The sequence below is a fragment of the Vitis riparia genome, chromosome 11 (genome assembly GCF_004353265.1).
Source record: "Vitis riparia cultivar Riparia Gloire de Montpellier isolate 1030 chromosome 11, EGFV_Vit.rip_1.0, whole genome shotgun sequence".
Taxonomy (NCBI): domain Eukaryota; kingdom Viridiplantae; phylum Streptophyta; class Magnoliopsida; order Vitales; family Vitaceae; genus Vitis; species Vitis riparia.
This window is the reverse complement of record NC_048441.1, coordinates 15603397-15617813: the sequence shown is the minus strand read 5'-3', so window position 1 is coordinate 15617813 and position 14417 is coordinate 15603397. Positions and strand designations below refer to the sequence as shown.

General features: G+C 36.7%; 1 protein-coding gene across 1 annotated transcript; it reads right to left on the bottom strand.

Annotated features, from left to right (window-relative positions):
* Positions 1-253: 253 nt before the first annotated feature.
* Positions 254-12314, bottom strand: LOC117925344 (protein arginine N-methyltransferase PRMT10). Its single transcript, XM_034844339.1, has 8 exons — positions 12065-12314; positions 10949-11141; positions 10703-10808; positions 4180-4369; positions 3021-3206; positions 2841-2924; positions 1914-2124; positions 254-578 (listed from the first exon to the last, which is right to left on the bottom strand). Exons 1-7 carry the CDS (start codon positions 12272-12274, stop codon positions 1948-1950), a joined length of 1146 nt encoding a protein of 381 aa, XP_034700230.1. The 5' UTR covers positions 12275-12314; the 3' UTR covers positions 254-578; positions 1914-1947.
* Between the last annotated feature and the right edge of the window lie 2103 nt (positions 12315-14417).

Sequence of the window (14417 nt, the reverse complement as noted above, 5' to 3'; positions counted from 1 at the left end):
GCAATTTAAAGACCAATTGATCCCCTTTTCACCATTCATTTCCAAGAGGAAATACATACTAGCTTTATAGCATTAACATAATGATATATCATCAAGTGTAGAAGGTTTTTTTTTTTGTTTTTTTTTTACGAGTATCAAGAGTAGAAGTTGCAGAACTCTATATAAATAGTTACAATTAATGATATTTTCATCACTTATTAGCTCCTGCCATTCAAGATTACGGTATTTATGCTGATAACAGTTATAGCATCTATTGAAGTTACGAATCAAGGATGAAATAATAATAAAAAATTGTATGTTAAATAACAGTTATAACACCTTCATGCATATGTAAGCAAACAATTCTTTTCTTTCTCCTCTCCCCCATTGTCATACCCGCTCCCCCTCCTTTTTTTTTCCTTCGCATTTCAGTATACTATTGCAACAAAATTTTCCTTTTGCGTAACTTGAACATTCAAAGTGACAGAAAAGCTCAAAATCTCCAAAGGAAACAAGAAGATATGATTTGTGTAACTGATCATATCTGTTAATACAATCAGCATTGGAACTTGCAACCACATGTCCCTCGGATGAAGACACTAAAAAACAGAAAAACTTGTAGTTAGAAAAATATCCTTGATTCCAATCATGGAGAAAGAAAACAAAACCATAATCCATGAGGAAATACACTTCCCCAACTGTATAATAAAAGAGGCATGCTCGCAAAAAATGCTGATATGCTGAAAAGGCATAAACAAAAGAAAATACTTTATAAATCTAAATCCACCATGATAAAATTTCTTCTACAAAGAAGAAAACGATTCAAGTGGAAAGAAATGTCATAAATCTTGAAACAAAGCAAGAAAGCGTAGGCTGTGAGACATAATTGAACCTAAGTGACTAACTATGAGTGCATCTATGATGCAGTGAGTGCCCCATACTTCATGCATTGAACTCTTTTTTTTCTTCACCATTTCCACATGCACACTAGGGACCCACATCATACCATCATAGTTGGGCCATCTAGTTGGTTCACCCATAAATTTCAGTGAAAATTACATCAAGATGGGCCCAAAGATATCAGAAAATTTTATTCAAAGAGAGAGTACATCAGTCTTAGTGTGTTTTAATTTATTTTAAGTTTTATAAAGAAATCTTGTATGAAATCCTTCATCAGATGATCTCATTTGTCTCCAAAAAATTTGACACAAGTCTTAAATAAGAGGAGAGCCTATCAATATATTAAAAAGAAGATCCTGTTCATAACTTTTCTGATAAAATTATTTAAAAAACATTGTCATATTATGGTACCAAAATATTTTGGTTACCTTTTACAAGTTACAAAGTCATCTTCAAACCAGGTGGTCCTAATCATCCAGAAATCATGATTTTTCATGGTAATTGTTTCCTCAGAAAGGCCAGTTGATTGGATCACGCCCTACCATCTGTCACCATCTCCAACTAAGATTCTCAAAAATATGCCAAAGCTTTGAGTCTAGTCTCTGATGTAAGAATGCAAAAAGCAGGTAAAAATACATGTAGACCCTACTCACCCCAGCCTACAAGATCTAGCTATGTTTTAGGTTGAGCCAAATTTAACCTGATAACATATTAGTCTGTTTGAGTTAAAGCTCCTACACATGACTAACCAGAGCCAACTTGTTTGTTATTTAAATTTTTTTTTATAGGCTTCTACAAATCATTTTGGCAGGGCAGGTTATTTTCTAATGAAATCAAAGGTTTGTCATCAAATTTTATAATATTATAAACAGGCTAGTTCATTTTGGGCAGTTCCTATGTGCAGATTCTTGCAAGCATAGAAGACCTCTTAGCAGTAGTTTAAATATAAATGAACAAATTGCACCACTATCACATCCTAGATATGCTCATACTTTGTACTTGCTTTAAGAACATTAAGAAGCCAAGAAAAGTACCTGGTTTAATGTTATCCAAATTGTTCTATTTCCTTCATTCTATATAGAACTTGTTTTTGAAAAGTGGAAGAAGTTTTCCCGAAGACTGCTTTATCTCGCAACCGAGATCAACCTCCATCAGTCGATGGTTTTCTTTAGAGCGATTCATTAAGAAAGAAACATTCACATCATCCCCTTCACTGGTGCGAAAAGGAGGATGCAAGAGGAAAACCTGTTCAAAACACACACTCAAAAAAAAAAAAAGACAAATTGAAATGAGAGTATAACATTTACTCATACAAGCCAGCATTCATCAGTTCAAAAATGAACAAATGATGCACCAGCATCATACCGATATGCATAACACATGGACAGATAATAGCACCCAGGATTCCTCACTTCAACATAAGAAAACTCTTACAAAAAAAAAAATCATCTCAAAAGGTTGAAGCTTGTAATATCAATCATTTGATTTTCTGTGGACTCAGTTCATGTTAAACCATTCAAAGTAGAACTAGAGTTTCTAGGTCAATATGTAGCATACAAATGACAATATTCACTTTAAACCAGACAAACTCCTAACAATAAAATCTGTGACACACGTTTTTTGTTAAGTGGTTGACATTAATAGGCAAGTCTAATTCATTCTATATTAGAATTTGTCACCAAAATCTGTGAGTTAAGTCATTTGTTTACTTGTGTAACAGAAAATTTGAACCTACAGAAGATTGGCAAGATAGCAAATGTGACATGTAGCTGACCACAAATAATTGGGGGAAGTCCATCTATAATAAATAAATAAATAACTAGATAATTTAAAAAAAAAAAAAGGGGGGGAAAAGAAAAGAAAGAACAGAAATTCAACTTGAATATGTTTATAAAAGTTTGCTCAATTACAGGTTCACAACTGGAAATACAGAAAAACTTTCTACGTTCGGTGATACAGACCTGCTGTCCCCAATGGGTGCTAGAATCTAGACTGGGAGCAGTTGTCAACTCAATCTCCTGTTGAGCTGGATTATCACTCCTTCCCTGGGGCAAGAAAGCAAGAAAAGAGTTAGAGCAGGTACTAGCATGCAGATGCTAAAACACAGAGATTGCTAACTGTAAGCACACTGATCAACTTACTCGAAAATGAACATCAAACCATCCACCAAACCCACAGAGCCTAGTGTTCTCTATCAAAATTGATGATGAAAAGTTTGATCTAACTTCACAGATGTCATCCACAGTAGCCGTTAAACAATCAATCTCCTTTATGATGGCAGCAGTTCCTACAACTTGATGTGGATGAAGGTTGTTCCACAATGATGTCTACAGTAGAGGAGACAGAATTACTTTCAAATACACATATAAGAAAAAAATGATGCGAAACTTTTTTTCTACTTATATTATCCTGCCATCATTCATAGATAGAAACAATGACATGGCACACAAAAATTTATTTAAGTTACCAAAAAGATGATAATGACCAACAGGTATTAAAAATCTGATTAATGATTCACAATTTAGTTTATAGTGAACTTAAGTTACAAAATAAGCAAGCAATGCCAATGGATGCCATCAATTGAATGAGTTGAACAAAAAGATTACATGGACTAATAAAGTCAGATATGTTAATAATATAATCTCCTTGGCAAAAGAAGAACAATATAAATGAATCCACTAGTCAATTAAGAATCAGTATAAGTTCTTGTGAACAAGGATTTCAAACTAGCATTTTAACACTTAAGTTATATTGATGGGGAAAGAGAGGTTATATTGAGAGGGCCGCAGACATATGTTTCAATATCAAAGCATTTTCAGTCATTTCAGCTGGTATGATTTATCACACAGTTTATGAACAGGAGTCTGGAGGAGGAAGTATAATGTGAAAAATAAAGTTTATCCTCATTTCAGATGGCAAGCTTAAACGGTAGATGGTGAAAGCATGAAAAATGAAGCTCAATAAATATAATAAGAGAAGTATATTATATACTACTATTGCCACTGCTTCCAGTTCTACACCTCCCTTATCATTTACAGTTACAATCCTTAGCATAAAAGTGACTTGTCTGCTGAGTAATCTATGTCATCCTGTCGAACAAGGTAAAAAGAACTTATTTCAAAATCTGAGCATGTTGTGCCCAACTATGTGCACCTACATAGATAAGGCTCCTTTTTCAGAAGAGTCCTAGTCTCCTAGATACTACGGTACGTATCAAAATGAAAAAATATAATCGTTGATGATCATTGATGCTCCCACAAAAATAGAAACTCAGGGCTGCCACCAAAAGTTGCCACACACCTGTAGATAATATTTCCTCTGCTCTTCAGAGAAAGGCTTTGTTAGAACGCTCATATCAACACCATAATCATTTTTAGTCTCGTTCACAAAGCAAAGCCACTCATTCATAGATCCTTCATAATCATTCTTTTTTTGATCTACCAATCCAGACCTGATAGGTGCCATCCACATGCGAGCATGACTAGGATACCTGGGATACAAAAACTTGTAGTGTCAGCCTACAAATTATAAGACAATTCCACTTGAAAAACTCAAAAACTAAATAAAGAATTTAGTAATAAGGAAATTAATAGCAACAAGCATGACATAAACACTAATTACTTTTGCATAACTACTGACATTACAATTGCAAGCAGAATTCCAAACAGTAAAAAGAATTGGGGGTGTGTTTGCTACAAAAATGAAAAATATTCTCTTCGTTTGAAATGGGGAAAAATCAAAAAGGACAACGCAATCAATCAAAAAAAAGGTCAAATTGGGAAACAATGTTCACAGTTTAGGGTGTAAAAGGGCCAGCAACAAAATAAAAATAAAAATCACAAACAGGGATATATGAACCCAGATTCCTATCCATTCCATTGAACCAAGATCAGCTCCATCTCCATTCCGTAGACAGAAAAATTGAAGCATTGAACTCCCACATAAGAAAGACCTAATCTTTGTATGTGTGTGTGTGTGTGTGTGTGTGCGCTTCTCTCTCTCTCTTTATAAAAAAGCAAGCAAGAACAATATCTTAACAACGCCTATCCAAAAAACCACACCAAAGTACATGGGCCATGTACAAGGATTCCAAAGGCAAGATCAAAATTAAGAAAATGAAAAGCAAAAAACAGCAACCCCTCCTCTCCTTAAATAACAACCAACCAATCGACCAAGTCTACCATAGACAATGTCGCTTCATTTAAGCCCACCCTCCCCCACTCCAAAAATAAACATAAGAAAAAATCTTAGCACTTAATCTGTTCGTTCCACATCCTCAAAGGACCTATTATTTATCTGCTTCCAAAAATTCCAAAAAATGCACAAGGGGGCAGCCGGCGCAGCCCTCCATGCTTTCTTTCTTCTCTTCCCCACAACGGATCCCTGCAAACTTAAGAGGGCCCCTTTAACTGAAGCGAGCATCATCTATTTCACCCCGAACAATGTGAAAACTAGATGCCACAAGATTCTTGTCTTGGTACTGTGAAGCAAAAGCTGCTGCTGCTTCTTTCTCATCTTTACAGAAGAAGCATCTATTCACCAAGGTCCAATCCCTCTTTCTCAGTTGATTCATGGTGAGGATCCTACCCCAAGTTGCTTCTCATGAAAAAAATCCTAATTTTGTTAGTACCCAAGGGTTCCAAATAATATCTTTTGGAGATGGATCATATGTCCTCAGCATCAAATCAGAATATAGGGATTTCATTGAAAACGTACAACTCCTCAAGTCTAGCTAGGCCACCCGATCCCCCTCATTCTTGCTTACGCCTTTCATTTGTAATCTTAAGATGAATTCCCCCATTCTTTAGAGCTCTCAATCATATAATTGTCTCATAAAACAGGGGCTTCAACAACCCTTTTTCCTTGACTGCTCCCATATATTCGTCACCCAAGAGTTCTTTGCAATAGCTATAGCAAAAGGGGATAGAAAAGAATCACTCAAAGTTAACTCACGACACCCCCTATCCTTCCAAAACTTTACCCTCTTTCCATCTCCCACTATGAAACCAGATTTTCTTTTAACGACATCCCATTGTTTTTTAATTGTCCTTCATAGGCCCACTCCATGCCCATCCCTTCCCTCACATGAACTCCATCCCCTGCTTCTTCCCTAAACTTCCCTACTATAACCCTTTTCCAATTTGCCAGTCAAGGCCTTGTTGTGGACAACCAGATTCCTAATACCAAGACCTTCACTCTTCTTCTCCATGCAGACACTTGAGGGATCTGTTTTTTGAGGACCACCCCCACCCAACACACACACACACACCCTCCACAAGAAGTCTCTTTGAATCTTCTTGAGCCTTGAATTCACTTTTCTTGGAATGACAAACAAACATGTGTAGTAAATTGGTAGACTTGACAAAGTATTTCTGATCAGGGTTAGTCTCCCTCCTGTAGAAAGCAATTACCTTTTCCATATTGCAAGTCTTCTTTGAAATCTCTCTTCCACTACATCCCACAATAAGGTTGATTTGAAAGAGGCACCTAAAGGGAGTCCCATATTTGTGGAAGGAAGCGCCCTCACCCTATAGCCCAACACTAAAAGTAACTCCTACACATTTGATACCCTTCCTATTGAAATTAGCTCACTGTTTTTCTAAATTAATTCTTAACCTAAAAATTGCCTCAAACCATATTAGAATCCAACTTAGCAATGTCGATCATTCTTAGCTAGTATCGTAAAAGATGAGAGTGTCATCTGCAAATAGAAGATGGATACGTCCTCCCACCTTGAACCTTGAGATGACCCCCACCCTCCTTCTCTCGCCTTCTTCAAAAGGCAAATAAGAGCTTTCACGGCCAAGACAAAAATATAAAAGAAATGAGGATTTTCCCTCTTCAAACCCTTTGAGCTTTGGGAGAAAAATAAAAAGGAACTAGGGTCAATAAAGAAACCTTAATTGACATGATCATATGCCTGTTCAATCTCAAGATTGTAGAGAACACCATTGGACTGCACCTAGATTTCCCCTCTATAAGAGCATGTTGAGACTTAGACACAACCTTTTGAACAACTCATACACAACCTTTCTAACAACCTTCTTAATTTTAATAATCATCACCTTTGCTAAAATCTTATACAAACCTCCCACCAAGCTGATGGATTTAAAGTCTTTCAAGTCTTCCACTCTCCCTTTCTTAGGGATCAACGCTATAAATGTGGACATTTGAGCTTCTTTTGAAGGTGCTTGCTCATAAAACTCTCCTAAGAAACCCAACACTTCACATTTCACAAAGTTTCAACAATGTTGCCAAAAAGACAAAGTAATGCCATCCAGCCTAGGGCTTTGTCCCCACACAAACTAATTAAAGCGAAGAAAACCTTCTCTTTAGAAAAAGGATATTTTAATATATCTGAATAACTACTTCCCAAAGAAGTAAACGACAAGTCCATGATAGTAGGATGTCAATCCCCTAATTCAAACAAAAGGCTCTAATTGGCATTAGACACCTCTTCCTTGATATCTGACTCTAGCCATCAACCAAACATGATTCACCTAACTCTAGCCATATGGTTCTTTCTCCTTTGCGCATTAACCATCTTATGAAAATAAAAAATAAAAAATTGTATTTCTATCCCCTTCTTTCATCCATAGCTCTTTGGATTTTTGTCTCTGACGGATTTCTTCCACTTAGCTCACATGTTGTAATCATCTAAAGCCTCTTTTCTAGCCTCAACCTCATTAGCAGAAAAGACCCCTCCCTCTTCTTCACATCCCCAAAACCAATCTAATTTAGGACCCTTACTTTTCTAAAAACATTCCCAAACACTTTTTTATTTTGTCTCTTGAGATCCTTTGTTAAGGCTTTCAACTTAAGGGCCAAGATGTGACTAAAGGCACCTCTAAAATCATAACCCATCTACCATCTCTTTATAAGCTTTATAAAACACTCCACTTTCAACCACATATTTTCGAACCGAAGGGAGTTTTGTCCCCCCTCATTCCACTTCCATCCAACAATATAAGCATATAGTTCGATGTAGGCTTTAACAACACGCTATAACAAACCACTAAAATGATTGGAGGTCTCTCAATTTCAATTTCTTAATGATCTCCTAGATACACCTCATTGATGTCATAAGCCTATAGCAATCCCTCCTTTCCCTTAAGAACCTTACCCTATTAAAGTCTTCTCCCACACACCAAGAGTCATCCCAAAGCCCTCTTATGTTCACCAATTGTGACCACATATCTTCCCTTTTGCTCCCATGAGTTGGACCATACACACCAATGAACACCTAGAAAAAAATTATCCATACAGCATTTGAACCAACATGAAATCAAAAAATCCCCACCTCCATCTCAATTAAATCCAACACCCTATTTTTCCAAAACAACTACACCCTCTACCATCCCCTTTGCTTGTACAACTCCCCACCCTAAGAATCTTCCCACCTCAATGTTCTTCACCAATTGGGTTGACATCTGATGAATCTTAGTTTCTTTATAAGCAAACATTGTCAACTGATTGAGATCTAACCAATAACTTCACAATTTTATGCTTTTTCAAATCATTTGCCCTTCTTACATCCTATGATAAAATCATTAGCTTTATTGCCTCACGAATACTAAGTCCCAAACTCCACCCCTATCTCCCCCTTCTTTGGTCTAGCTCTCCCATTATAATTAATTGAGCATTCTAACTTTTGTAGCGCTCTCTCAATTTTTGTCACCACTATTGGTCACCTTTTTTTCTCTAACATCCTACATCCTTTTCTAGCTTGTAATCTTCTAAGAAGGCGCAGGATTTCCGTCTCAAACCCCTTTATTGGCATCCTTAAAAATTTGTTTAACTTTATTGCTAATCATATAAAGAAACCTCCCTCATCAGAAAACGATCTGAATTCCCCTTTCTAAAGCATCCTCTTCTCTTAGATCCTTTATCCTCATACCCCTATGCTCTCTTAGTGTGTTGTCATAAAATACCACCATGCTTCCATCTCATAAAACTAATTTCAACGGTCACTCCACCCTATATCCATTCTACAAAGCCATTTTCGGTAGCTCGTCTTCCCTATCTTATCGTGTCCTACCATTAGATCCCTCCTTCAACACCACCTCGCTAGTTGACCTCTCAATCCTCTAACTAGTAGCCACACCCAAAAAAAGAAAAAAAAAAGGAAAAAAAAGATTGAGTCCCCAACCCCCATTACATTACTTAGAGAGAGAGAATGTACTTGAGAATCCTTCCTCTTTTGTTGAAAATGGTTGTTCTGTTGTTGCCGGACCCTCCATCAATTGACTAGCCTTCACCCCAACGTTGGCCCTTAGAACCCCATTTGCCTCCTTCGATGCACACCTCTTTATCCTCTCAAAGGAGCGAAAGGCCTTGGCATTAGGCTAGGATCCTACCTTTATTAATTTGGTCCCCTCCATCTATGGACTGATAAGCTCCCTCCTTTCACTAAGCTTACTTGCCTGCCCCTCAACTTAGATCATTTCTTTGTAAAAGGAGTTTCATCACTCACTCCTCCTTAGTTAGCCTTACCTAGTCCCTTAGTATACTCTCATCACATCTACCCTCCACCATAGTGCTTAAAGGCCCACTCGTGGCCTAATTCAATTTACATTTGTCTGAAGGGAGGTAACAATGACTCTTTTTGAGGCCCAAAGGTGATGGATCCCTTTTTGCTTCTTCTTTTGGGCCTCCTCATTTCAAAGAGATTGCTCTCCAAAAGGTCCAATACTATTTGCATCACAAAAGGCTCTTTTTATACTCTCCTTGGCTTGTTCTCCCATGGAACGCCTTTCATCTCCATTGCTTTCTCTTACATATATTCCCTGCAGCCCTTTCCCATCCTCCTCTATAGACAGCTCTTCCTCGCTAGCCTCCTTTTTCTCCTTCTATCCTAGCTATCCCACTCTCCTATTGGAGTGAGAAAACCCCTCCTCTTTTTCCTACTCTCCTACTAGAAAGGCCTAGATCACCCATGATGGGGTCTCCCGCCACAATTGTACTGCAAAGCAAGAATTGCCCACTTCTAACCAAATCAATCTTGACAATGCCCTTCCATTTGTTTTCACTAGGACCTATGCCCACCACAAGTTTCAGCGATGTGTAGTGTCTTCATCCATAGCCACAAAGCCACCACATGAATCCCTTAAAGTTTTGAACAAACCCTTATCCCAAAAATGCAAGGGCAGCCTGATTATTCTTATCCATACTTTTTTGGTATAACAACCTCTCTGAAACATCCTGCCTCTAAAATCCACTTGTCTAAATGCAACAGTTTATCCTTGAAAAATCTTGATCCCCTCTGAACTACCATTTCTACCATACCAACTTCCTCAAATTCGAAGAGAAAGTGCACACCCTAACAAAACCATGTGCAAGAACCCTTTCGGTTTCCAGTTTAGCAAGGCCCACCTCTGTGGCGAAGGCAGGTCCAAAGCCTGGTACAAGAAATCCCTTCATCTCCTCACCAAACAACATTTTAGTGCTTCCATCTTTTTGTGCACTTCTTTCCCCCCGACACAACTTCACTGACATTAACTTGCTCTTTCCTCATTATTTCAACATAAGATTCTCCCCTTCTAGGTACTCCCCCTCCACAAAACTCTTGGTTGTTGCATTTATCGACCCTCCTTCCTCCTCCACAAACCTCCCTCCTTCTTTCCGCTCATTTTTTAAAATCTTGGCTTTGGTCAAGTTTAACCTGACCAACCCTCAGTCCTACATGTGGATAGTAGCGTCTAACAACAATGACAGTAGGAAGGAGAAACAACAGAATAAAGGAAATGAAGAGAGGAAAAAAAATCAATTTGTGAATGTAACAGTACTTGCAAAATAAATTTTGAATACATATAGAAGTACTTACATAACTCCAGTTGGCTTCAACCAGCGATCACGTGCAGAAATCACTGAATCAAACATAGATTCACGCAGAAGAAAATATCCCATCCATTCTGATATAATGACATCAACTGCCACCAATCACTTTCCAAGGTTAGATTCAAAATGACGAATATACAAACAATCCAAATGTTACATAGCATATAAAACATGATAGGAGGCTGGTAGTGCTTTGTTAATATATCACAAGTTATTAAATTAATAGGTGAACCTTTCTCTGGCAGTGTAACATCCTCCACAGAGCCTTCAATCACTTCAACAATATCTTGAAGATTATTTGCCTTAACCAGTTCACGAGCATGTTCTGACATCTTAGTTGCTTCCACTGCATAGACCTTCCTTGCACCTGCTTGTGCTGACCAGATTGCAAGAATGCCACTCCCAGTTCCTACATCCAACACAGCCTTCTTGGTGGATCCATTATATTAGTACAAATTACTGTCAAAAAATATTACACATAAAACTGAAATGACTAAGATTCTGATTAAGACCTACACTGTAGATCTCTCCCAAGATCTTGTCCCTAATATTGCCTTACAAAGGAAATTCTTGTTCTCCATTAGTTTCACGAACTCCTAAGAACCAGAGTTTCACACTCGTTCTGTGATTCTAACCATCACTCAGGAAAAAATCATACCAATGAACGCACACTTCTCTCATGAACTCCTACGAACCCAAATTTCAAACTCCAATTTTATGTCTCCAGTGGGTATTCTGAGTTAAAATATGCACATGCGCACTTTTCACCTCAGAAATCAAATTTTAAACACAAATACACGGGCTAATATGCTAAAGATTGCCACCATAAAATTTCAACTCTACTTATATCGGGTTGCCAAAAATACAAGTAAATACACATTTATACGTGGAAATAAGCTTATAAAAAATGCCTCTGTAAATTTCAATTCAACATGTTTTCTATTAGTGCAAAACAGAATGAAAATATATAAGTTCTTGGAGAAGCGTTTAAATTAGACAAGAAGAAAGCATAACATCCCTGATGAGAAAACATGGGAAAATAACATAGAAATAGTGGTTTTCGTATATACTTCCAGTTAGTTCCTGCTTCGAAAAAGTTGCAAACTCAAGCCGATTAAGCCAAATAAAAGACTCAGAAAAAAAAAAAAAAATTATGCAACGCTTTTGTTGCCAAGAAAAGGCAGAAATTTTTTTTAATTCATCCATTTTAGATGCAAACGGAACCGGTGGGCAGCACGACCATTTGGAATACTGTTCTTCACTTTCCTCAGTTTTCCTGGGACCCAAACGGAATCAATACAACATGCAAACAATCATGGAAGGAAATGATGGAGAAAGGGTTGTATACCTTTCCGCGGAAGTGGTGTTTGTTCTCGAAAATGGCGTTGTAGTAAGCGTCCATGCGAACTCGATCGGAGAGCATCTCCTTCTGGTGATAGAGAAAAGCGTAAGTGCAGAAATAGTTGGCGAAGTCGACGCCCTTGTCAATGACAGTGGCGCCACCGCCATTTATGCTGGCCGTTCGATCGCCGGCGACGCCGGGCGCAGAGCTTCCCATTTTACTCACTCTACCGACCAAACGAAGAAAGAGGCAGGCCCCTTGGGCTTTGATACTTAGGGCAACATTGCTGTCTCCCTGGAGCCCACCCGCCTAACACATTCCATCTACGCTTCGTACAAATTATAATTCTTAACAAACTAATAGATATTTTTATTTGCTCCACCTAGAATTTATTTGGAGATTTAAAAATAATTTTAAAAATTAAACATTAGTTTAGATATCCGGTGAGTGAACATTAAAATTTTTCAATCTTATTTAACGGTTATTTGTAGATATGGAAGATGAAGGTATCAATAAAATTAATAATATTATTATTATTGTTATTGTTATTACTATTATTTATTTAATTAATTAAATATTAAAATTCATCTAAGGAGCTCAAATGATATCATTTTTGTTTGTGAGGGGCATATTTATACACGAACCATTACATTTTTGTTCATAAATAAGATATTTATATACAACCACGAAAGTTAGTTACAACAGCATAAAAATAGTTATATACATGTGGAATGATTATCCTATAATTGAGTTTAGACCATACATAATTCAAAAAACATGGCACTTGGCCTTGTCTAGTCAAGACAATAAGTAAACTTGAAGGAAGACTACAGGTAAACTTTAAGGATGACTTTTTTGAGGACGAACTTAGTAGCTTGTTGTACAAACGTTGTTTTATCAAATTCAACTCCACAAAAACTCATTTTGTCAAGTCTAAGGGGTTTCACACCACTTGCTCACCTATTTGTTGAAGATGGTTTAATTGAAATGTCACATATTAGCTCTAAAATGCTTGACAATATCCAACCTCATTCATAATGCAAGCCCGTTATCTTTGCCGTCAAGGTGTAAATGCAAAGATGTTCCATTGAAATTCATTTTAAAATTTTTTTACTTTTTTAAATGCAAGCCCAAGGGAATTGACCTCTTATTTTCTTTTATGTTTCTCTCTTTTTGTTTCAAAGGTTGGGGTTCCTTGTTCTACTTTCTCTATTGAAGTCGCATTCCTATTTTCTTGGCTATTTCCCATTTCTACTTTGTTTTTCTCTATTTCCCCTTTTTCTAATTTATAAAAAGTTGTTTGGCAAAAATCATTGCATCTATGTCTCAACTCCTTTTATGGTAGTGAGAGATTAGTTGACATCTATTAGTTGCTTGAGCTATAAAGGTTCTTGAGGTTGCAATATGTCCTATTAATCTTTGAACTTCTTTTGTTATGGGTAAGGGTGTTGTTTCCAATATGGTTTGGATTTTAGCTGGGTTGGCCTCAATTCCTCTTTACACAAAGAATCGTAGAAATTTTCTTAATGATACACTAAAGGTGCATTAGGTTAGGTTTAATTTTACTTGGTGTTTTTGTAATGTGGCAAAAACATGTTCAAAATGCTCATAATAGTTGTTTCTTTGTTTATTCTTAACCAACATATATTCAATGTACACTTCTATAATCCTACCCAACTCATTCATAAACACATGGGTTTCGTTGATATGTTGTTTATGTGTTTTTGAATCCAAATGACATCACTTTATAGTAGTATAAATATTTCCTTATTATAAAGGCAAATTTTTCTTAAGGTTTGGGATGAGAGTTGGTGCAATTAGTTGCCTTCAGTTTGGAGTAAGGGTGGAGATCCCTTTTAAAGAGTCATCAATATGGGGGAAAAGCAAAAAGGGTATCATGATGTTTGCCTTTAGCATCATGATGGTGTAGCCAATGACCTTTAACTGATGTTTGCCTTTAGCCTTGCCTTTAGACGACTCTTATCCTAGTTTACCTTTCAAACTTAGGAAATGTAGTATTAAATAATTACTTTAGTTTAGCAAAGGGTGTGTCCCTTTCATTTTCTTGAAGTGAAATATCAATTGAAAAAACTAACTAATTGACAAGCATTTAAGGATTCTTGCATAAGGACCATCTTCTGAATTATGCATCGGCAAATCTTTCATTTGAATATGCCAAAGTTATGACTTGGTTGTACATCACTCTTTTTTAACTAAAAAAAAAGGTGTTTTGTATGATTTATATTAATAAATATGATTTGATTAACCATCAACTTAGATAAATGATCAACCACTTATAAGATAAGAAAAGAAAGAAAAAAACCAACCAATCTAATAGAGACTCATTACCACTTCTAAA